The sequence below is a fragment of the Fukomys damarensis genome, unplaced genomic scaffold (genome assembly GCF_012274545.1).
Source record: "Fukomys damarensis isolate Sample0158 unplaced genomic scaffold, DMR_v1.0_HiC HiC_scaffold_16, whole genome shotgun sequence".
NCBI classification, from domain to species: domain Eukaryota; kingdom Metazoa; phylum Chordata; class Mammalia; order Rodentia; family Bathyergidae; genus Fukomys; species Fukomys damarensis.
This window is the reverse complement of record NW_022900928.1, coordinates 55982380-56008358: the sequence shown is the minus strand read 5'-3', so window position 1 is coordinate 56008358 and position 25979 is coordinate 55982380. Positions and strand designations below refer to the sequence as shown.

Here is a 25979-nt window from a genome sequence, read left to right as displayed (position 1 = left end):
GGACCTTATGCTTGCGAGGCAGGTGGCAGGACCACTGAGCTAAAGCCCCGGCCACATGGTTATTTCATATTTTTAAAAAAGAAACCTATCAATGCAAAACACTGCAGTTTTGCCCTTCCTTTCAGTTTCCATCGACATTTTGGTCAGCCTCCCCCTTCAGGTCATTTGCTCCAGCAAAAGTAAGCAAATGTCTGGCGAGAACCAATACTTTGGTCAAAAACTGTAGTTACATACCAGGAACTTTTCAGCCCCCTTCTTTCTTTTAGGTGGTGATAAGATTTAAGTGCCTTCGCACTGAGCTACAAGTCTAGTTTCTTTCATTTTTTATTTTGAAATAGTCTCGCTAATTGCCCAACAAATTGCCCAGGCTGGCTTCCAACTTGCAGTCAACCCTCTGCCACAGCTTCTCGGAGTGCTAGGATAATAGGCGTGCGCCACCACGCCAAGCCTGCTCTGGTGATTTCAAGAAAACATTAGTGAGAAAGTACTTCGCTGAGTGCAAGGCGCATGAGAAAAATGGATATTGATATCAACCCTGCTCAAAGCGAACACACAGGCACGACGATCAAGAATTACTAGGGCCGGGGATTTAGCTCTGAGGTTCCGCCGTCCGCCTCGCAAGTGCAAGAACCCTAGTTCGATTTCCGATACCAAAAAAAAAAAATTTTTTTTAAAAAAAAAAAAAAAAAAAAAAAAAAAAAAAAGAATTACCGCGGGGTTGGGAATGTTGCTCAGTGGCGCCGCGCCTGCCTGGCAAGCACAAGGTTCTGGGTTCGATCCGCGGTACCGGAAAAAAAGACTTAAACTGGCATTCAAATTTCCTCTAAAGCTGGGCGTTAGAAGAATTTGAGCAACTCTCACATCTACACAACCGCGGATTCTACGAATAGAGGAACGTCCCTCTCCCCTCCCCTTCCCTTCTGAAGTCCGGGTTTATTTATTAAATTACGACAGTCGTAAACTCGGATTGCCTCACGGGTTCCTAGCTTTACGACGCAAACAAGTATGGCGGCTTCCAGTGGCAGATTTGAGAGTGAGAAGAGTATCGCAGCGCGTAAGGAACAGACCCGAATTGCCAGGGCTGAGGTGTTGCGTCAGGTACCTTTGTTTTGGGGAAAGTTGTAGTTTAATTCAGAGTTGTAGGAATTGACGATACGGGAGCAAACCCACCCTCACGTTCTCTAACCACTTCAGCTGTGAGTGGATTCCCCTTTCCTGATGCTGGTGTTCTTGTGTATTTCCTATTTCCTAAATGCTGTGGCAGGTTATATTTGCTCATTCTCTTTTCAGAGAGATCTGTTTTATTTTTTTTTATTCAAGTTTTTTTACCTTGTAAGTCGTTCTTTTTGACATTTTTACTCTTAGGACTGAATGCTTTCTAAGAACTTTGCCACTTAACTACTCTGCCACAGTATTTTTTAGCTTCTTTTTCAGGGATACAAGTAAAAAGCGCAGTTAAGTGGAGAGGGTTTGACGTGCCATTCATCTTTCTTAATGTTGGTTTCAATTCTAGACTTATTGTCAGCCTTCGTTGATCTAAACAAGACTTGGAAACTTAGCCTCTCACAGAAGATTGGGAAACCGTATTTCCAATTAAAATTGAGATTGAGAAGGAGGAAGTAAGCTATTGAATTAATTATCCGAGGCAGGCAGCGGCACCACTGAGCTAAATCTTCAGTCCTGAATTAATTATCCAAGAAGCTACTCAAGATGTAAAAAAATGTAACAATGAAAGGGCAAAGTTGTAGTTGGAGATCAACATAGGGTATAGTAACGTCTTTTGTTTTTTAAGATTATTTTTTTTTTTTTTTTTTTTTTTTTTTTGAGACAGGTCTAGTTGTGAAGTTCAGACTGGACTTGAACTCACTGTGTAGCCCACTTGGTTTTGAACTCTGTGATTCTCCTGCCTCAGCCTTAGTGCTGGGATTACAGATGTGTGCCACAGTGCTCAACCAAAATGAGAGTGTTTTAAGCGAGTATAGTTGCAGATGTGTAGGAATCAGTGAAGAAGAGGAGGAGGAAACAGGAATGAAGACTCAGCAGAGAAGAGGTAGAGGAGGCAGGGAGGAGAAAAGATGACTACAGCTGGATTTTAAAGGGGGAAAAGTAGGCGATGAAACTTGGACAAGTAAAACATTGGGATTATTCCCTGATTTCAGCATAAGCATAATACTTTTCATTGTTGTTTCTTTTGTATTTCAAGGCAGATTTTGGAGGGAGTAGAGTTTTTAAGCTGTTACATTTTGTAATAGAGAAATACATTGTTTGGGAAGGACCAAAACCAACGTTAGAGTTGAGAGGAAGAATGAGAGTCCAGGAACAACTTCCTGGGAAAAACTACCTTTATTTGACCATTATTAAAAAGATGAATGGATGTTAACAGTGTGGTCATTTCTCTTTGGATTGTTGATTCTTCCTGAGGCTTTTTAGGGGGGTAGGTGTTAGTGTATGAACACTGTATATTGAAGGCATGGAGGTCAGTCTTCTAAATGTTGCAAAAGTTTTTTTTCCTGTATTTTAATATTCAAAAGTTATATTAAACATCTGTAAAACATCAACCCCTAATTACTTTTTTAACACTATAAAACTTCAACTGGTAGAAGAAACAAAAAATATCTAATGAGAATGACTATAATGCAGCAGTATAGTTACAGGAAAACTAAAAAACCCACCATCAAAAAAACCAGCCAACCTATCAGGCATGTTTATGTTTTATTTCCTTTAGGCAATAGTTTTTAAAAAACAACATTTTTAAAGAGTCAGTCCTCAGAGATAATCTATCAAAAAATAAAATCCAGTATCTGGATTCTCAGGAATCACAAAACCTACTGTCTGGCTGTCAGCTAGTCACATCACACTCAAATTGCTTCATACTGCATGTGATGATCAGTAAGTAACATCAGTCATCAAATCCCAATTCCAAGGGTTACTGAAGACTACCATTGTCTTATTGGTGAATTGTACATAATGCATGTTCTTTGGCAACTTTATCAATTAACACCATGGGGTAATTGTAAGGGTTTGAATTAGCTTAGTGTTTCAACATTTCATTATAATATTTAAATGTAACTTCTAATAGACGCAAGAATAAGAAAGCCTCCAAACATGCCTGATACAATGACGAAAAAGATATGCTAAAACAAAATTATCACTTCTAAAAGTTTTTCAGTTGAATGTAGAAATATACAATTCAACTCAACTTTTATCAAATAAAGCTCTAATTTCTGTTAGCTCTAATTTCCCATCAGATCTTCTGTGATAAAAGACAAAACATAAATGTTGAAACTAACATCAGGATATCTGTCAATTTTTCTGGAAGGTTGTTTCATATAAATTCAAAATGGCCTAAAATTAGCCAGAATTTTATATGAATTCTTACTATAATATTTCAAAACTTACACTTTAAAATATTAATTTTAACTGCTCCATGGATTAAACCTATTTTGGAAGCTTAGCAAATAACTAAGAAATTTAAACAGGAAGTTTAAGCTCAGAAATGTAAGAAATCTTTATTAGATACAACAAAATCATCAACTTTAATGGCATCCACTACAAATTATCACTAAAACTCACACAAAGTAAATTAAAATAGGTATGGCAGAAAGTGCAGTCTGAAGCATGTTCACACAACACAACAAATGATAAATGTTAGCTAGCAAACATTCAAATAAGCATATATGCAAACAGTTGTAGGCAAATTTTCATGAATAAAAAATTATTCATTTGGATCATTTTATTTACAGCTTGTTTACAATTTAAAACCAGTATGACCAAAAACATTTCTATATAAAAGTCACAATAAAATAAAATGGAACACTAAGTAACAGACTTACAGACTGGTCTCTCTCAGGAAAATTTATGAGAGACTAGCTGAGTGATACTATTCTAAGAGATGCCCTCTTTCTGACCAGTCATTTCTGTTTTAACTGAAAACACATTTGCCAGCATATGTTTTGGAATCTCTGAACCTCGGACTTTCAGGACATTAACAAGCATTCTCCACTTTGGCCAGTCTCTGTTTCAAGGTATACAAGCTTCTTTGCAACCTCATAAGGCCCTGTGTTGCCAATGAATGAGAACCCATCATAAACCTGGCGTAAAAACTGGCTTATTTCAAAGGGGGTGTCAGTGTCCCCATTCCCCACACTGTTAATACACATCTGCATCAATTCTCCAGTTAAATTGGCCATTCCCACGAGGTAATCAACAGGTGTGACTTTCAGGTGCCACATGACCAGGTGCTTATCCTGTGCATCAGAGGAGGGGGTGTTCTTTTCTATTCCACTGTCTTCCGTTGTAAATATCAACTGTTTATTAATTTCATCCATACTGATTAGTGATTGTGCTTTGATGAAGTGTTGAAAAGGGACAGCTTCCACATATTCCTCCAGTCCTGTAGTTAATGGCTCGATGGAATTGATGCGTGTCTTTTCCTGACAGCTCTTGGGCCACCTGTAATATAGTTTGTCTGATGCCATCCAATTTAATTTCTGATTCAGTCAGTATTTCTTACATGTCAGTTGTAATTTGAAGGCCAACATCACAGGAGAAGATGAATTAACATCCTTCCTGTCTCTTCTTTGGTCATGGGGAAGTTGTCATGGTTCCTCTTCCTGAGCCCTCCTGACCCTTCTTTGTTGTTCATGTCGGATGGGCCTTTGCCACAATGCGTGGTCAATGAAGGCGGTGGGAGACCAAGTACAGCAAGGACTGTCCGCAAAAGTTTAATTCATTAGCCATGAGGATTAGTTTGAAAAGGGATATTTGTTGAGGGGAGAGGAAAGGGTCTAGAATAGGTATTAGGCTTCTGTTTCTGACTGGTGGTTCCTTTTATTGAAGATTGGTGTTTTGGAAGGAAAGATTTTGTTTTGTGTTTTTAGTCACACGAACAGACTATTCATAAATAGGTACCTTAATGTGAAAGTGATAGATTTTTTTTTCTTTTTATTTTTTTGGTGAAAAGCAGTTGAGTCCATTGTCAATTTGTCTTTTTGTTGTTATTGTTGTAGGCCAAAGCCAATTTTGAAAAAGAAGAAAGGCAGAAAGAACTTAAACGGCTTCGAGGTGAGGATACATGGATGTTACCTGATGTGAATGAGCGAATCGAACAGTTCTCAAAGGTGAATATTAACAGGTTTACTCAATTTAGTGATAACTCTTCTTTGCACTATTCAAGTTAATATTGAGAGGGCAATTTTATACATACTTCATAGGTTATAGAATGAGTATCATGTAGTTGGCATTGATAATTTTATCTCTCTGTCAAAAATACTGTATTGTAATGTTTTGGACATCAGGACATTGAAAGATTTTGTTACTTGAATTGGCTTGTGGAACACTTACCTTCAATACATGATCACTTTTGGCCAATTTATAAAAATACGTTATGAATTTTAAGCTTTCGGTCTTAATGTTGAGGACTTCAACCTTGGTTTTCCTTACAATTTTTTAAAAATTTACTTTTAATTGATAGTAATTTTGTATACATAGGGAGTATGGTGTAATGTTATGATCTATGTATATATTATGGAATGATTCAGTCAAGTTAACATATGTCATCATGAATATTTTTTGTGTGGTGAGAACATTGAAATCTATTTTAAATATTTCATAATTTTGGAATATATGTAACTTTTTAAGGCAAAGTCTACCTCACATAGTCCAGGCTAGTCCAGAACTCATTATGTTGCCCTGGCTTGGCAACAAACTTGGAATTCTCCTGTTTTAGCCTCCTGAGTGCTGGGATTACAGGCATACATCACCATGCCCAGTTTTGGAATTATATTATTATTACCTATGATCATTAAAACTGATTCCTCCAGTCTGACTGAAACTTTGTATCTTTTGCTCAGTGTCTTCCTTTTCTTTTCCCTCTCCTTGCCTCCCCTCTAATCTCTTTTTAAAATTTTAATCAATGTTAATTTAACTGACCATTTATCAATCTAATTATCTATGGTGTCTTTATCTATCTATCTGTATATTTTTTACCCTCATATCTATTTAATTACAGTATCTGTCTTTACCATCTGGGTATCTCTCCATCTTCTATTTATTTGTTAGTACTGGGGATTAATCTCAGGGAAGTGTTACCGTTTAGCTACATCCTTAGCTCCTTTTATTTTTTGAGACAAGGATTTGGTAAAATGGCTCAGGTTGGCTTTGAACTGGCAATTCCCCTATCTTGGCTTCCCAAGTAGCTGGGATTATAAGCTTGTTCATCCATTCCTCGCTTGGTCTAATAGTCTTGTATAATTGGGAGCATAACAGAGATATGTGTTCGCACGTGTGCGCATGTGTGCGTCTGTGTATACACATGTATTTGTATGCATGCATTTATTTGATTATATCTATCACGAATCTATGAATAAAACAAAAATTTTCATATGTTTTGGTAAGAAATCTGAGGTATATGATTTTTTTAATAGTGCCTGTATTACAGAAAGCATGTTCAAGTTTCTTGGAAGGTTTTATTTAATTATATTTTTTATTTCCTTTCATGGAAGAGTTAAATTGTTTTTGAAGTATGGATATTTTCCTTTTAAATGTTTCTCTTTAAAGTAAAATGAAAACTAATTTCCTTTCCCTTCTGCTGATGATAGGAACATTCTCCGAAGAAAAAGAAGAAAAAGGAAAAGCATTCAAAAAAAGTAAAGAAAGAGAAGAAAAAAAAGAGCAAAAAACAGAAATATGAAAGAAGTGAATTAGCTGATAGTTCATCAGTAAGTACTAAAATTAACCAATATAGAGAAGCCATTCAGAGAAAATTTTATTTAAAAGAATAATTTATGATGACTTCAAATATATGAGAACTTAAAAAAATACTGCTAGTTAATGACATGAAAATGTTTGGGGGACACAGACTTGAAGATGTACAGGATATATTAGAAATGTAGGTTTTGAGTTCAGTTAAGAGGGTAGAGGGGCAGGGATTTAGCTCAGTGGCACCATGCCTGTGTCACAAGCACAAGGTCCTGAGTTTGATCCCCTGTACAAAAAAAAAAAAAAAAAAAAAAGGGTAGGGATATGATTTGGGAATCAGTACTCATTGGAGTCATTAAATGGATGAAGTACCTAGGGATACTGAGAAGAAAGATGAACATCAACACTGAAGTGCCAGAAAGGAAATAAAAGAAGCTAAGTAAAAGTAGTTGGAAAATTAGGAGAAACAGGAAAAAGAAATTTTGTACAAATAAAAGTTTTCAAGACATTTGAGAATCTGTTATTCTTTTTTTTTTTTCATAGAAGTTAAATTTAAGTCTTCAACGTAGTATGTTTATAGACTTTTGGTAAAAAAGAGAGAGTGCAGGGTTGATTGTTGTCTTTAGGCATTTCTAGGCTGCAAGGGCCCACAAAGGAAAAGACAGCAGGCCAAAACCTTTATATTTGTTTTCAGGAAAAAAGATTGTACTTAGAGAGTGATGAGCTAGAGATGTTTAGGGAAAATTGGTCTCCTGTGTGTGATCTTCATGGGATTATTCTGTCAGGTGAATCACCATAGTCCCAAGTTTGGCCCTTGAGTAGGTACAGAAGTTATATTTTTGGCAGTTTATTGTCAAGGGTAAACACAGGTAGATGTTAGTTAAATCAGTGAGAACAGATTTGATATAGCAATTACTCACAGAAGGGAAAATAGCTGCAATTCATTACAATTTGTGCTGAGATGATTTGTGATTTTTAAAAGGAGAATGAGGGAAGAGGTAGAGCAATGGCTTAGTAGAGTCAGAAAAGTGAAAAAAAATCGTAAGATCTCTCAGTGTAATTTTGGCCTCCTAAAATACCAAGTCTTTCAGTTTATCATGCTCTCTCTTTAAGTCATCTTTCATTTTTTCTACAATGTTTTGAAACTTTCAATGTAGAGGTCTTAGCTTTTGTTATTTTTTCCCTGATTTTCTTGGAACATTATTGGAGATAGAACTTTAAAAAAATTTTTTTTCTTCTGTGTTTGTAGCTAGTACATAAATACACAGTTACTGTTTGTGTTTTGAAATTCTGCTTTTTCACCTTGCTAAGTTCACAAATGCTAGTGTTAGTAGGTTCTGAGGTATATTTCTAGGTACTCGATTACGTTATGTGTGCATAAAGAGAGTTTTACTTTTTTCTTTCCAATCTTTACCTTTTATTTCATTAGTTAATTTTCTCTTGCCTCTGTCAATAGCTGGGACTTTGAAATCATGTTGGATACAAGTGATGAGAGTAGACGGACTCACTGCCTTGCACCCTGTGTTAGGATAAAGCATGATGATTTTAGTCATGATGTTTGTTGTGAGAATTTTTTTTCTTGTGGTGCTGTGGATTGAACCCAGAACCTTGCTCATGTTAAGCAAAGGCTGTATCGCTGAGCCTCTGCATGAGCTGTAGCATTTTCACATAATGCCCTTTCAGATTGAGGAAATTCTCTTCTATTTTTAGATTTCTGTCATTCATTTTGCATCTTTTTTTTTTGATATCCAGGATCAAACTCAGGACCTTGCACTTGCAAGACAGGTGCAGTGCCACTGAGCTAAATCCCCGGCCTTGTCATTTTATATCTTGAATGAATATTTAATTCTGTTAAAATTTCAATGTACCTATTAATATGATCATATGATTTTTTTCTCTTTATTCTCTTAATATGAAGAATTACATTCCTCTATATATCTATATCTTTATCTGTGTAAATAAGAACATAAAATATGTATTTCAAATATATCTTGTATATAATACAAATTTATAACATATAATCATTATGAAACCTAATATATGTAATGTAAAATAGTTATATATGAAATATATTTTCATTTACAGTCATGTATACGTATAATAAGGTTTGGGTCAGGGATGAACCACATTCTATATATCTATATCTTTATCTGTGTAAATAAGAACATAAAATATGTATTTCAAATATATCTTGTATATAATACAAATTTATAACATATAATCATTATGAAACCTAATATATGTAATGTAAAATAGTTATATATGAAATATATTTTCATTTACAGTCATGTATACGTATAATAAGGTTTGGGTCAGGGATGAACCACATGTTAATGGCAGTACCATAAAATCATATTGCCTAGTGATAATTGTAAGCCTCTTAATTTATGTAAGTATATTTTATGATGGTCACACAGTGACAAAAATCACCTAATGACATGTCTCTTAGAACATGTTCCTGTCTTTAACTGTATGATTTATATAATACATATATTGGTAGGTTTGATTTGCTAACATTTTCTTAAGGATTTTTGTATCTGTGTTTAGGAGGAAAGCTGGGATTTTAATACAAGGGTAATGCTGACGTCTTACATGAATTAAACAGTATTCCTTTTCTTTTGTCAGAGTTTGTGCCTTAGTATAGTTTCTACCTTAAATGTTTATTAAAGTTTAACAGTGAAAGTACTTGGTCCTGGAGTTTTCTTTGTGCATTGTTTTTCACAACAAATATAATTCTTTCATAGCTGTGTTACATATTTTCTATTAAGTGTTGAGTTGAAGTAATTTGAGTTTTTGAAGGAATTTTCTTTGTCTAAATATTCATCCTTTTAATGCCTATGGAAGCTGTAGTGATGTTCCCTTCTATTCCTCAGTTGGATAATTTCTATTTTCTTTTTGTTACCTTTGTTGTTCTAGCTTGAAGTTTATCAATCTTGCCAAATTTAAAAAATTACATTTTAGTTTTGTTGATTTTTTTGATTTCCTATTTCATTGATTTCATTTATCTTTATTATTTTTTTCCCTAATCCTTATTTTATGTTTAATTTGCTTTTCTTTTCCTAGCTTTCTAAGGAGGTACCTAGGCCATTGATTCTAAATCTTTCTTTTCTAATAAGTATTTAATTTATAATTTTTCCTCAACACTGTTGTATCATTACCTGGTTAATTTTGATGCGTTATGTTTTTATTATCATTGTTATTTAAAAATCTGAAAATATATATTTTTTTTAGCTCATGGGTTATATTTAAGTGAATTTTTGATTCTGCAGGTATTTGTGTATTTTACCACTTATATTTTGTTACTTAATTTGGGCCTGTATAGTGATATATGCCTGTAATTCTACTGCTTTGGATGCTGATATAATTCCATTATTGTTATACTTTGTATGATTTTAATTAAGAAATGATGGAGGGCTGGGGATTTAGCTCAGTGGTTCTGCTGCCTGCCTTGCAAGCACAAGGACCTGAGTTCGATCCCTGGTACCAAAAACAAAAAACAAACAATAGCAAAATGATGGAGACCTATTTTATTACCTAGCTTATGATCTCTTTTGGTGAAAATACCATGTATAATTGAAATTAATATGCATTCTGCTGTTGTGAGGTATTGTGTTTCATAAATGTCAATTAGGAAAATTTGGTTAATAGTGTTTAGTCTCCTATATTCTTATCTTCTGATTATCTGTTCTGTCAGTTACTGAGAGAGCAGTGTTGAGAGCTGTAACTGCAGTTGTTGATTTGTCTATTTCTGCTTTCAGTTTTGTTTTTTGTATTTTTAAGCTTTATTAGGTATGTGTACATTTTGGATTATTCCGTTTTGAATTGACTGATATTATGAAATTTAAAAATTTTTTTGGGTAATACTCTTGTCTCAAATCTGCTTTATCTTATTTATTTATTTATTTGTTTGTTTTGTTTTGTTTTTTTGGTACTGGGGATCGAACTCAGGTCCTTGTGCTTGCGAGGCAGGCAGTGGAACCACTGAGCTAAATCCCCAGCCCATTAATCTGCTTTATTTTACATCGTTCTTTTTATCTTTTTGTTTTTTTCATCTTGTGTTTCTTTTTAGTGTTAATATTTATGTTGTCTATGTTTCTTTTATATTGACAGTATATTTCTTGCAGACAGAATACATTTGGAGCTTTTTATCTAGTCAGTCAATTTCTCCCACTTTAATTAGTTTTTTTAAATGTGGTAGCATTGCATGAATTTTAAATTTTTAATTAAGATTCATTAAAATTATATGTGAAAGGTAGAATGAATGGAGATGAAACTATAAGAATTGATAGGGCCTTATAAACCAAAACCTTTGACTTTATTCAGTAGGGAGTGTATTAGCTAATTAGCTGCATTTATTCGAAAATCTCATAGTAGTCCTTGGTTAAACAAGATAGTTTCTTTTTTTCTCTCATATAAAAGAAATCAGAGGCAGTCTGGAATTACTGCAGTCGGAGACTAAGATTTCTATCATCTTGTTCTTTCATTACATCTTGTTCATCGTTACAAAACTGCCTTAGTCCAGATAACAAGAAGGAGATGATATCTTTTCTTTTTTGACTTTCAGAAAGTCCCACAGAATACTTTTGTTTATATCTCATTGGACACTTGATCGTGCTTTACTTGCCGTCATAGGAAGCATGTTACTTTAAAAAAGAAACACTGGTTCTATTGGTAGGAAAGAAGAGGACCAGCAGTCTTTGTGACCGGGAGCCATAGAGGAGCAGTACTATGGTTCATATGTCCTTTATATTACTTTAAATGTATTATGGGTGGGGATATGGAGAAGGAAGGGGAGCAGAAAGACAAGTTCAAGAGATTTGGCCATTCAGTGATATAGGTGAGAGGTAAGAAGATCTGGTTCAAGAGTCCTGCTTGTAGGATGGAAAGGAAGGGGATATGTTTTAGTTGGTACTCTTCGTTGTAGGTAACAAAAATCAAACTTATACTGCAGGTAACTAAAAGCAAACGTGCAAGCTGGAAGTGGCAGTGCTTTCACATAATGCCAACATGTGGGAGGCTGAGGTTGAAGGACTGTAAGTTTGAGGCCAGCCTGGGCTATGTTTTGAGTTTAAGACCAGTAGAGGCTGCATAATGAGGTCTTGTCTCAAAAAATTATGTTTTGGGGGGTCTGGGAATTTAGCTCAGTGGCGCCACACCTGCCCATCAAGCACAGGTCCTGAGTTTGATTCCCGGTACAAAATAAGTGTAGGATTTATTGGATTATAAAATTTTACGACATCTAAGTGTAGGAATCAGCTGGAGGTCAGGAATGGCTTGAGTTAGAATCATGAATGTTTTTAGTATTCTTTTGCCGTTTTCCGTTTTTTTCTCTACTTAGTCTGCTTTTCTTTCTTGATACAGACTACTTTTTGCTGAATTCCATTCTTCATGACAGAAGTAGCCTCTGCCAATGCTTTCTAGTTCACCTTCATTTTAGATCAGTCTTTGGGCTTGATTTCAAATTCTTGCAGAGTAATTTGGACTGTTACAAATTAGGTCAGGAAATGACTTTTGAACTAGTTGACTGTGATTAGGGATGGAAGTACATTCCCATGCCAATCATGGTATTTTCTGTATGATATATTTGATAAGTATTTCGAAGTTGAAAATAATAGTTTTGGATTAGTGGGGTAAGATGATCTTGCGATTTCTCACTTGGGTGATTAGGTGGTTATTGGTGCTTGGCGTTACTCAGTTCATTAAGAGAGTGAAGAACAGGTATTGTAGAAGAAGGTGATGGATTTATTTTATATTCTTGAGTTCAGCATGACATCCAAGTATAGTAGATAGTTGATTATGTCCTTGGAAATATGTTTAGACAAATTTTACAGTCAGGGGTAAAAGTGGTAGTAATTCAAGCCGTGCAAATGGACTTAATAGCCTGAGTGGAATGGTTAGAGAATACAAAATATAGTGGCCAAAGAATGAAACCCTAAACAATATGGATATTTAACAACTAAGCAAAAGAGGAAGAATGTATGAAGGAAATGGAAAAGAAGCAAAGACTGGGAGAAGACCTGGCAAGTGTCCTGGAAGTCAAGAAATTTAGTGAGTTGATATTGTGAGTTATTAACAGTTATATTCAGTGGAGAAGTTTAGAGAAATAAAGACTGAAATATTTTGTTCATTTTGGCAGTGTGGAAGCCACTGATGAATTTTGAAGAAATTTCACTAGATTAATGGGGACAAAGTTGTCTTGTAGAATTTAGAGAAAAATTTGAAAGTAAGGGTGTGAAGACAGTTAATGTAAAATACTCTTGCATTAAGATCATCTTAGAATGGAAGTTGGATGATAAATTGCTACTAGAAGGATACACAGAGTCACAGAAGGTCTTCCTTCTTTAAAACAAATGTTGGGAAATACAAAATACTTCAACATATTTCTAGACCATTAGAACCTTTGATTGAAGCATAAGAGAAGATACTGTAATTGATGGATCAAACTCCTGGAGGGACAGGAATGATGAGGATAAAAATCTTTGGAAGAGGATATGCTTTAAAGGAAGAGTCAACAGGACTCATCCTTATAGAAAAGAAACTATAAATAATTTTATTGGAGATTATGTAGGAAGCAAAGGTGGACTAATTTTTCTTGAGGCAAGAGGAGAGATCCTTTTCTCAGTAAGTGGGGGATGTGAATGGGTGAAAAGTTGAGGAGGGTGTTGAAGAAGATGAGGATCTTCGTACAGGTATTAAGCTAGGTACTGTATTCAGGGATACAAAACACACCTAAGCAGGTGTAGTTCGTGTCCTCATAAGACTTACTACTTAGTCAGATATTAACCAGATATTTACACAAATAAATGTAAAATGGTTAAATGCTTTAAGGAAGAGGAAGTAAGGGAATAGAAGGGAGAACTGACCAAGAATTAGTATAAGGGAAATTCTAGTTTTGGTTGAAAGTCTATTTCAACTGAAGTTGTAGATCATGGTGATTGAATTTTTCCAGAGTTGGATATTTGGCAGTGAAGCATCTGATGGCTTCAGTTAGTGAATTTAAGTGGTTGTCCCATATGTGATAAGATAGAGAAAACCTCAAATTATTAAAGAAAGCCTATGACAGAATCCCAAGGACCACCAAATTTTAATCATTTTAGTTTGATTTTAGCAAATTGGCATTTCCCTAAAGAAAATGATTTATTTTTCATGCTGTAGCTCCTATTTTAGTGGAGGACATAAAGAATTAGAAATCAGGTTAAATGTGGTAGTACACAGCTGTAATCCTAGCTGCTCATTAGGTTCTGGCAGGAGTACTCCAAGTTCAAAGCCAACTTGGGCCTTTCAGTGAGAATATATCTCAGAATAAAGAACAGGGTGGCTGAGGATGTAGCTCTGTGGTAGAGTAGCCCTGGCTTGAATCCCTGATAGCACCCCCTCCACTAGGAATCAGGTCTCTTTAAGTTGATTTGATGATATAAACATGATTTGACCAAAACTTCATTTATAGTGATTATCTTAAAATAATTTTAAGTACAGATATAAATAAATTGGTTTATGTAAATCCAAATCATTGCCTAAGTGAGTGAATAAAATCTACACTGCTTTGGTAAATAGGTGACAGATGAAGTGGCAGAGCATAAATATGCTTACTCCATGGGCATTACACCTTTTGACAAACATATTTTTGTTCTTTAAAGAAAGCTTATGTAACTTAAGAACTTCATGGAACTGAATGGTATCATTTAAGGAAATTGCTTTGCTATTGACTCACTTTTCCCCCCCCCACTCTCAAATTTTCTTAGCTATACATTAATAGGTGGCTTACACAGGTGGTTTCTAGGATCTTTCCTGCACTTAATTCTATAGCTCCAAAGAGTAGATTTTAGGGCCAGCAGATTGAGATTCCTATCTTTTTCCTCACACTTGAATATCATGTAACCTTGGACAACTTAATTTTAGGTAGCTTTCTTTATCTGTAAAATCAAACCAATGCTTTTTAGAGTCATTTTAAGTACTCAGTGTGATAATTTATGAAAAAGTACTTAATATTCTACTAGACATAGAAGAGCAGACCTGTACATTTAAAAAAAATAAAACCCCAAACCTGGAGTAATGATAAATACACAAGGATATTGACTAAATTGAATAATCTGGTGTTATACATAGCAAAATGCCTCACCAGTCTAGTACTTGAAATTATGAATTTTTAGATCTAGAGAAATCTCAGAGTTTGAAACGTAGAGACAAATGGCGTGCATTTGGGTGTCATTTCCCCTGTTTCAGAGTGACATAAATATGAGTATTTGATTTTGATAGGAACTGAAGCTCTGGACTGAAGTGAATTATTTACCTAATAGTTCTAATTTTTTTGTCTTATAATTTTTTGGGGGAGGGTACTGGGAATAGAACTTTGGCCCTTGCACTTGTGAGGCAGGTGACAGAACCACTGAGCTAAATCCCATTTGTTTTTTTCCTTTGTATTTGCCCTGTAATATAACTGATAAGACAATAGAAATAATTTGGTTGTGTTTTGTGTACTTAGCTCAAAATAATGCATTTATATTTTCTTCTAATTTTCAGTGTCTTTTTTAAAGAGGAAATGTGTTGTAAGAATTTTGTTGGGAAGCTGAATTATCACCACTTAACAGCATAGAAATTTTATATGAAAGTATGTAAATTAAACAATTCCACTTATATGCTAAATATCCTTAGAGCTCTGAGGATGAGTGGGTGGAGGCTGTTCCATCCCAGACTCCTGGCAAGGAAAAGGCCTGGAAAGCAAAAGATGAAAAGTTAGAAAAAGAAGATGACAGCCCCGTTATTCAGGTATGTAAGCCACCTGATTTTAAAGAAAGAAGTTTCAACTTCTAAGAATAAATGAATGTTAAAGTGAAAGGTGATTATAATTTCTTCTGGAGAAAAATTAGACTTTGAAAACAGTATACCTTATGAATATTTCCTGAACATTTAGGCTCCCCCTTTTCTCCTGCTGTGAGAAAAAGAGTGCTTCAAGTCCTTTGTTTTTTCTTCTTCTGGTTACTGATAGAGAAGTGGCAATTCCTTCTTAATGTGCCTGCAGCCTTATAATGTAACCTCTGTCTGATTAAATCTTTCTGTGGTCAGAAGAGTTGCCATACAGTTTTATTTCTCTTCACCTTTTATCATAATTTTCTTAACAATACTTAGAGTTGAATGATTGTATTTCACATTGCCTAAGAAAGAATGTATACTCTTAATAACAGATGAAGGGAGAAAGGTCAGTAGGACCTAATGTTTCATTTCTTGTTGTATCTGTTATTTTGTTTAACCCTTTGAACAACCCTGAAAGATAGGCATTTTATCCCATCTAATAGAGGAGAGTCTAAGGCATACAGAGATTTGAAAACTTGCTTAAAGTTGTATAGCCATGTAGGATTTGATACAGTTTGAGTATCTCCAAAATTCTTGCCCTTACTAATTTTAATTGGTTCAGTTTGAAGTGACTTCCTTTTTTTAACAGAGGGATGAGTGGATGACTGTTGATTTCCTGTCTGTTAAAACTGTGTCTTCATCGTCACTTAAAGCTGAAAAGGAAATGACAAGGAAAATAGAGCGAGAAAAAAGCCAAGCACTTGAACAGGTATGAAAACATTTAAAATGCTTTAACTTTCTAATTTGCCTTTAATAAACTGATAAGACATTCGTATAAATGCAAATTTACTTGTAAAATAGTTTAGCTTTTGTGATAGTGAAAAAGATTAATTAGAACAACTATGAAATGTGATATAAATTCTTTTAAAATAAGTTTCCTATAGAAAATCAATTCAAAGGTATACTGCATTTATAAAGATAGGGCAGTGATAGCAAACCTTTTAGAGCTTTCAGAGATACAAATGGCCTGCTGCAGCACGTGTGCTGTAGTTTCACTACCACTGATCTAGGGCGTATACAGTTGAATGATAAATTGAGATTAGGTGTTTAAATTATTATCATTGAATTAAAACTGAATTCTTTGAAATTCTGTTTCTGTGTACATACTGAGTTAGATAACATAAAATGTTTTCATTTTAGACACCTAAAATTCCTACATTTATTATTGTTACATTGCTGGTGGGAAAATAGTGGGAAATCTTTTGAGCCCAATGAAGCAAAAGTATTGGGGAGGCTGAGGCAGGTGGATTGCTGCGAGTTCAAGGTCAACCTAATGATTTCCAGGCCAGCCTGAACTACATAGCAAGACCCTGTCACAGAAAACAAATCAAAACACATGAATGGAAGAAAGAAAGAAAATAAGATGGACAAAGGCATGAATCTAGAAAGCAAAGAAGTACTAAAACTGATAGTTTATATCACACAATCCTGGCATTCTAGAATTTCAGTTTTAGGAAAGTTTGAGGTAGCAGATAAAGCAAGTTCCTATATGAGATAGGCACTTCTGACTGATAAACTGCTATAATTCTAGGACCCACAGGGATATGTTCTTGATTAAAAGATGAATCTGGAAATAACCTTATTGAAGGCAAGAAATCTTGCCTGTGTTCTTTTTTTTTTTTTTTTTTAAGTTTTTTCCCCAGTGCTGGGAATTAAACCTAGGGCTCTGTACATGCAAGGTAAATACTTTATCCCTGAGCTGCACCCCAGCTCACAGCCTGCTTGTTTTGTCAAGTGTCTTGTATGGTAGAGTAATATCTCCCAAGGGAATATATATGTAAGTACAGCCTGCCTCTGTAGTGGTTTATAGCTTGATTTGTAGATATAATGGCTTGAATTCATGCTACATATGTGGTCTGACAATCTTTAAGGGGAGAATTTAAAGAATTTTTGAGTTGATAATTCCTTTAACTACTTGAGATGCATAACCATGAGTCCTTTCTAGAAGAGTATATTGTCAATCTAAGCTTCACAGGTTTCCTAAAACAAAATTCTATGGATATAAGCTCACAAACTGAAAATCAGAAAGTACACTTGCCTCAGCCTCCCAAGGTGCTTTGGCTTCATTTTTTGGCCAAGAAAGAGCCATCTAAAAACAATGACTAATAGAATCAGCTCTGTAAAACCTTGATGTCTTGGGATATTTAATAGCTTTATAAAGTAAGAGCAGTTATAAAAAATATGAATAAGGACTAAATAATTATTAAGAAGGTAGACTTTAAGCCAGTTGTGGTGGTGCATGCCTGTAACACTAGCTACTTGGGAGGCTGAGGCAGGAGAATTACAACTTCCTGGACAACTTAGTGGAGACCTATTTAAAAAAAGAAAAAAAGTATCCTTATGGGGAACATTGGAAGCCAAAATTTTGGGAACATCTAGGACTAATTATTTAAAATATCTTTTTTCTCTAAATTGGATTTGGAATTGGAGTTCATTGTATACCAGAGAGCAGGGAAGGTACATCCAGCCATAGGAATAACCAGTGAATAGTGGAGCAAGAAAGATGAGCTGCATAACATCCCACAATTATGTCAAGTCAATTTTTTCAGAGTGAACCTTTGATCATGTTGTATTCCATTTAGAAGTTTTCTTCAATGATTGAAGTTACTAAGAATGTGTCTTTGCCATTTCTGACCTTTTCTTTCTGATGGAGGGAGCACTACTTGTGATATTTCTTGCGATCTTTCTTTCTCAGTCTGTCCTTCAGAACATGGAGTAAATTTTCTACTGGAAAATGTAGATAGACTAAACTGATCATGCTTTCTGTTTTGTTTTGTTTGTTTTGAGACATGGTTATACACTATGTAGCCCAGGCTGGCCTCAAAATTGTGATCCTCCTGCCTCAGCCTTCCAGGTGCTAAGATTATGGGCATGCCCCACCAGGCCTAGCTGGTCATGCTTTCTCAATTCTGATTTTTCTGTTTGTGAAACAGGTTGCCCGCAGAGACAAGATATGGTTGGCTCTGTGCTTGCTGCAGCTAGGAAAGTCTTCTTCATTTTGGGATTCCTTTAGTAGGCTCATTTGTCTTTTACTGAATGATTTTCTCCCAGTTGAGTATTCATTAATAATACAAGTAGTTTTTGTATTTTATCTCCTCTACCTTTGTTTATTTCTCAACTCGTTCAGAACCTAGACCAGTGTTGGTGAGCCTATAGCATACATGCTGTAGCAGGCTGTTTGCATCATTGAAAGCTCTAAAAGATTTGCTATTGCTACTCTAGACTAAAAGAAAGGTATTCTATATACTATTTCTCAGAGACCCCTGAGGCTACCTGCAAATATAGCCCTAACTCATTTGATTGCTGTTTCAGGCAAATTTCTTTCTCTCAGTTAATTTTAATCTTAACCAAATTAATTTAATCCCTTGTACACATACTTCTCTACAAATCCCTACTTCTAAATTTTTTTCATGTGGTCCTTTTTCAGTGCATTCTCTTTATCTCTTTATCTTTTGTCTGCATCTTGTTTATCTTTCAAGGTCTGTTTCATACATATGAAACTTTTGCTATTTTTCTTGACTGAAATAAATTTTTTCTTTTTTCATGATTTCATAGCACCTTATTTATCCCTACATGTTACTTACAGTTCTCTGTAGAATTCTGTACAGATTCTAGATTTAGTAGTCTTATCTGTTTTCCTTATAAAATTATAAACTTTTTAAGAAAGCATGTTTTGTTTGTATTTGCATTTTTCTTTGCAGCTAGTATAGAAACCTGCACATAGCAGGAACTTTTTGTCTTTTAAAAAAATATATGAAATTGTAGATATAGTATTCTCTTCATGAGTACAATTAATCTTGCTGCTCTGTAAATCCTTAGATTTAGTTCTGAAGTTCATAATCTGTAGTAGTTTGAGATTTTTGCTTAGGTAAGAATTCAGATTGTTGTGTGCAGAAGTAAATTATCTAGACCATTGAGGGAGAGTATCCAGTTTTTACACAGGCACATCAATTTGGATGTCTTGTTCTTTGCATACCACCATATTCTTAAGAAATCATACATATTTTTTTCTTGAGAAAAAAAAAATGGCTCTTGCCTTAAAATCAAATGGTGATTGTTGTAATGGCAGTGAAGATAATAGGAAGGTAATGGGAAGAAGTCTGAAATTACAGTCATCAATTGGTATGAAGCATGTTGACTTTATATCTTTTCCTGATATTGGGGATGTCATTTCTTTGGTGTCCTAAAGATAGTGATTTTTTTTTTAACTTTTTGAAAAATTGTATTAAAAAACCCCACAAAAACATAGACTTTTCACTTTAGTATGTGGTATGTTGAATTATCCAGTTTGTTCAGTGCCTTAAAGCTCAAGGATGCCTCTGCTTTCCATTATACATGGGCCTGAAGCATCCTAGCTTTTGGCCAGCAGGCAGAAGACTCAACAAAAATCAAAATAGGAACAAGGCAGGCTAAATGCAGGGCACATCTGTAAACATATACATTTGAAAATTACAATTATGAGTAAAAGTGATATAGCTTACAGTTGAAATAAATTATCTGCAACTGGCCTACCACAGGTTTCTGAACCTGGACTGATACAATAAGTTGAGATACACACACACACACACACACACACGTTTTGTTTATATCAAGTGGAATTAGCAATCCATGGTCATACTTTTAAAAAATCTAAGCAGGGCAGAAATCCAGATTAAAAAAAATATTTGCTCTACTCTAACACTGAGCCCAACAACTTCTTTCATGAACTACTTGCTAAGTTTTAATCAACAGAACAAGAAAACACATCCATACAGCAGTTGCTCAAAACTGGACATTTCTTAAGCAGAGGGGTAGAGCAAAATGAGTAGTTACTGTCTCCCGAAATATCCCCAGGGGATCCAGGCTACTTTTATAAGACTATGACTGTATAAATGCCCTGCTCTTTCAATCCATATTTGACATACATGGATATACTGTGTATGTATTTCTGTGTATGTGTGTGTTATGTGTGATGCTATGTCAGGCCAGAGAACTTGTTATTATGCCACTGACATCACTCAATCTTAAATTGGACCCTTACTTTCTTCACACATGCAAAAAGTTTATTTTAGCGTGCTCTACACAAGCTGCAGTGCAACAAACAGGATGATAATGTAATAAGACAGGGCTAATGCTCTTCTCTGACCAAAACAAAATTTCCAGAATTTCACATTATTTTTCCAAACAAATTTTGCTCTAGTAATAAAATATATTTATTAAGATATAATTAGAACCTAGTAAGCTCAGAAGTACAATTTGCATGAAAACACACCTCCTACTAGCAGGGTTTATTAACATCTCACTGGCTAAAAACATGAAGTTTTAATTCTTATGGGCTTTTTCCTTCCCTTTTTAGGTTTTGCTGAGAAATTAAAGAGAATTTATAGAAAGGTACATAGGTTTCTCTGATGTTTGATGAAAAAAATAAGAAAAACTGCACATTTAGTGTTAACAGCAGAGAGCAAGTCTGGAGCATCTACAGTTGAAAAGCAGAATATAGTTTTGTTCCCAGTTATACAATTACATTAAAATATGGGCAGAAGAATTTTATTCCATATCTAAGTCGATTGCTTGTTCTGAAACTTTAATATTCATGGATTCTTCAGTTGTTAAAAGTCCAGCATGTAACCAAAGCAAATTAACTATGTGCCCACCAACTATTCCAGAATTGTAGAACTTCAAGGTCCCCCTCTATTCCCACCCCATAAAAAATAAAAGGAAAGAAAATATTTTCCCAACACCCCACGGAGACTGCTTAACTCCTGGCAAGACATGCAAATCATATTCGCCAAAAAATACACCCCTGCAAACTTCAAGGCATTTATCTAGCATTCTTGAAGGGCTTAAAAGTAAAACCAGATATCAAGGGAGTAGGGGAAAATGTTGAATCATTCTGGGTTCCCCATGATTAGTGTATCACTTTAGTCACAGAATAAGATACAAAGATCTTTTAAGTGGATTTGCCTTTCCCTGGGTCATTTGTTGCCCAAGGTGATGACAGCAGGAAATTTAGAACCACACTTGTTAAGTCTGTATTCATTAATCACTTGCACTTACATTTAAAAACACAGACTAACAAGGAAAAAAAACAAACCTCCCAAAACTATTCAGTACTGGTGATTAAATAACCATGTGTAATTTCTTGAAATAAATTTGATTCCTTAAGAAGTCTAATTACTTTCAGTTGCCTTTTAAAAAATAACTATATACACACGCATATGTGTGTGTGTATATATATATATGTGTGTGTGTGTGTTTGTATATGTTATCCTGTGATTCTACTTATGGTTCTTCTGCCTCATTGAAGATCTAGGTGCATAAAAACCTTGTGTCCCTCATAAATGGTGGCTCTAATGATACAGAAAAGTTATGAATAGGCAGTCTGGTCCTTCACTGATCTGGACTGTCCATGACCTCATTGTAAGTGATTATCCTTTTGGGATCTTGCTTCTGCAAATTCCAAATAGATTCCACTTCTTTAGTGTGATACACAGTAGCAGCCCTTGGGTCAAAAGAACTCCAGCTATCACTCCTTTCTAGGCCTTTCTGGTATCTCTGTTCTTTGGTGGAGCCTAACAAAGTGTTTGTAGGAGATTCCAGAGGATTTTGATTTTTCTCTCATGGAACTTTTTTTTTTGGTACCAGGGATCAAACTCAGGACCTGTGCTTGCGAGGTAGGCAGCAGAACCACTGAGCTAAATCCTCCGCCCCAGAATTTTGATTTTCTATCTCATAGTCCTTTGAGAGAAATGCTAAATAAAGCACCTTGATTCCTGGTGTCTGCTTTTTGCAGGTCACCTATATGACTGGGTTCCAAGGATGAGGCTTCACTCTCACTAATAGTCCCAGGTTTTAGAATGCTACCCAGAACTTGAGGACTAGTCCATTTCTCCAGCTCTTAAGCCTTGGGAAACACAGGATGCTCAGTTCCTGAGGGGATTATTTCAGCACCCTGTGGAACCAAAGTGGCAGGATATTCTCCTTCAAATGCCACCTCCATCACTTTATGATCTGAGACTTCCCAATAACAGTCTCAGGGCCAGCACTGGGCTCATTTATAAATGATAAACCCCACTGATTCTGGAAGATGTCCCCCAGATTTTGCTGATCTCTTTGAGAGGGCAGATCTGCTTGTGCTGTATTCAACAGCATACTTTGTGTTTTGGAAGGATAGAGAAAAAGGCTAGATTTAATTTGTTCAACAGCTGCTGAAGTTGGACTCATGTTCTGTAGAACTGAATCAGTTCCAGAAGAGATGGGTGTTAGTGTATTAACAGTGGTAGTTAGCAGTGGCTGACCCCCTGGAGGATACATGCTTGCATCAGTCCCTGCTAAAAGAGGCCCATTAGAAAAGGTTGCAGAAGTAACAGATTTCAGCTGTGACATAGGGACCTGGGATAATCAACTTGAAGACTGGGTCTGAGTTTCCCCAGTAGATGATGAAGAGGATGAAGAAGAAGATGGTGACAGGAGAGTTCTGTATAGTTTTGTTGAGGTTTTCCTTAACTTTGCATAACTTATTTTAGGATCTATTTTAGCACTACTGTTGTCCTCTGAAAAAACTGGAGGTGGTTTAAATAGGGTCCATGAGCCCTCTTTGGAGGCAACAGCTGAGGCATGCTTTCCTTTAGGCTGGTCATCAAACTTCTTGCTGTTCACACCAGATTTAATATCTGAGCTTTTACAAAGCACATCACCCATAGCAGGTTTTCCTCGAGTTGTTCCTCCAGGTCCAGTTTCATACTTCCAAATGGGCTTTGAACCATTGACTTGATTTTCCTTTTATTCACTATAGTCAGGCTTGAAACTTTCAAGTCCCTGTTTTAAGGGTGGGACACTAGTCTCTTGTTGCATTATTTTGTCCTGGACTAAGTTAAGGTTTTCACAACTGTTAGCACTATTTTGCCTAGCTTTCCTTTTTCTTAGGAGTCATATATCCACTTTCTGATCTACTACCATCATAATCTGTGCCCTTGCCCATATAACCAATAGTAATATAGCCTGAATTATTTGTTAAAACACTGTTTGGAATTGCTACAGTATCAACTTTATCTACAGACTGGTTTTCTCCAGATTTCTTTTCCTAAGACTTTGCATTCTTTTTGTCCACACTGTTTTTCTGAATGAAATTCTTGGTTTTAATTCTTGTCTTCCCAAAGGTGCCATCCTTCACAGTCTGCTTCAGACTAGTATCTACAACTTGCTGGTTGCCCTTCAGGACCCTGGAAATAGCTTCATCAGAACCCCCGTTCTTTAAAGACATTTCTCTTTCTCTAGCATTACCATTTATTTCACCATAGCCTGTTCTCTTCTTCGGTGTTTCCTGGTGCTATTGGAGGGTGTGTTTCTGCTCATGTTTCAGCAGCTTTGGCTGGGCCTTGGGGCTGCTCTCAGCTCCATGCTACAGGTATTGGTGAGGCTGCTGGTGATTGCAGTGGTGGTGGTTGTGGATATAGTTGTAAAAATAATAATGGTGGTGATGGTGCAACTGCTGCTGCTGCTGCTGCAGAGAGTGATGGTGTGGATAGTGGTGGGTGTGATGGTGCTGAGGCTGTGGCTGGCCAGGCTTCTTCTCCGTTGAAAGCGGCTGGGACTCCTGGCTGAGGCTGCAGGCCTCCATCAGGATCTGAGCAAGATAGTGTTTTTAAAAATGTATATCATAAAATTAATGTATTGCATTCAGTGTTTAAGAAAATAAAATATCAGCATGCATTACTTGTAATAAAGATATATTTAATTTCCTGAAACACAGACACACACACAGACATACACAGAAACACACATAATGACTGTATGCCAAGATCATGGAGAACCAGTGTTACAGGCTGTGTCTTTGTCCCCTTCTCCTCTTATGCCTACACATACTGCCAGCTGTGCCATAGCATTTATCTGTAGACCTAGGCTGTACCTTGTGCCAGTTCTTCAACCTTTTACAGACAGGAGACCTCCGTACCCAAGACTTTGCCTCATGTGGTCAGACTGACTTTTGCTCTTTCTCATCTGGAGCACTCTTAGTATTCATTATCTTATACAAATTGAATTCAAAACTATAACATGCAGCTGGCACACGGAGCCCACTTAGCCTATGGCTTCACCCTGGTGTACTGCTTTGTATTTCTGTTGTGTCTCTTGTCTATAGAGATATTTATCTTGTTTTGAACTTCTTTAAGTTTTATACTGTGTATATCTTTTCTGTTTTTTTTTTTTGAGTAGGAATATTGTGATGAAGTAAAACCTCAAGTCATTTTCACTGAAAACCTGGACATGTTTTAGAGATCTGTTATGCTGACATATTTCTATTTCATTTTTTAATTGCTATATAGTCTTTTGTCATCTACTATGCCATATTGTAAGTATCCATTCATCTATTATGGACACCTGTTTCCTGTTTTTCACTATTATAGTCAGTGCTACAACATAGGATTGTGTATATGTTTTCATGCATATGTCCTATTCAGTGTAATTCAGGCTTTTTAAAAATCTGGTTGAATATCTGCTGTGTACCTTTTTGAGTGTATAGATAAGAGCACTAGAAAAAGTTCCTTGATTTTGGTTCTGAGAAATTTTTTAGTAAACTAGCAAGAGAGACAAGACAGAATCTTTTTTTTGGGGGGGTACATGCTACTAATAAGAAATCTAATCCAGTTTTGCTTATCCCTTTAAGTTAACTTTTTAATTTTGCCCTTTGAGGATTCTTTTTTGTCATTTCCTAATGGGTACATTTAAAAACTATCTGGGAAAGTGACATTCTTGCAATTTAACACTTTCCATTTTTCCCCATCCTGTTGGCATTATTTATTAGTTCATGTAGGAAGTATTTTCTGACCTGAGGTCAGATAGCATTAATTCTGTGGCACCCCTTGCTTTCATATTACTTGCCGATATTGATATTGTTTAATTGCTTTTCTCCCTTTCGTAGACCTTAATTTCTTTGAAGGCAAGAACCATGCCCACCTTACTGATTGTAACCTCAGGGCCTGGCATAGTACTCGGGACACAGAGGGCACTTGCATTGTGATCAGGCTCCCGTTATCTCATGCTTCTACTGCCATTACCATCTTCGCATTGGATTTGTGCATCCAATCATGTTCTGTAGTCTTCCAGTGTATTACAGAATTAATCACTTTCATGAGGCAGCGTTGCTCCCAACATACAACCTCAACAGCAGTGAAATGGCTTTTCTGTCTTCGACCCTGGTTGGTTTCTCTTTTTCCCCTCCTCTGGTACTAGGTATCAAACTCCAGGACCTTGTGCTTGCCAGACAGGCGCTGCACCATTAAGCTACATCGCCGAACCAACCCTGGTTAGTTTCTTTGTTTTTTTTCTTTTTATTGAGTTTATTGATAATTTTAGGTATACAGTACAGTTACATACATTATTGGGATCTTGTACCTTTACATGACAGGTCTTGGTTCTCATTTTTTCCCCTTGTCCCTGCCCTCTTCACCCCC

The 25979-nt window shown here is 35.8% G+C and overlaps 1 protein-coding gene and 2 pseudogenes across 3 annotated transcripts in view; 1 reads left to right on the top strand and 2 right to left on the bottom strand.

Annotated features, from left to right (window-relative positions):
* The first annotated feature begins 761 nt into the window (after positions 1–761).
* Cwf19l2 (CWF19 like cell cycle control factor 2) overlaps positions 762–25979 on the top strand; it is a 125784-nt gene continuing 100566 nt past the window's right edge. For all 3 annotated transcript variants that reach the window (XR_004517464.1, XM_033764306.1, XM_010610625.3), the window contains exons 1-5: positions 762–1098; positions 5010–5120; positions 6600–6719; positions 15352–15465; positions 16139–16258. Coding sequence is in view for 2 of the 3 variants with exons in the window: in XM_033764306.1 (XP_033620197.1) it covers positions 1006–1098; positions 5010–5120; positions 6600–6719; positions 15352–15465; positions 16139–16258 (558 nt within the window). In the remaining variant the exon portion in view is untranslated. The remainder of the gene's footprint in view (positions 1099–5009; positions 5121–6599; positions 6720–15351; positions 15466–16138; positions 16259–25979) is intronic.
* On the bottom strand, positions 3886–4645 carry LOC104852839 (annotated as a pseudogene).
* LOC104852890 lies at positions 21919–24148 on the bottom strand (annotated as a pseudogene).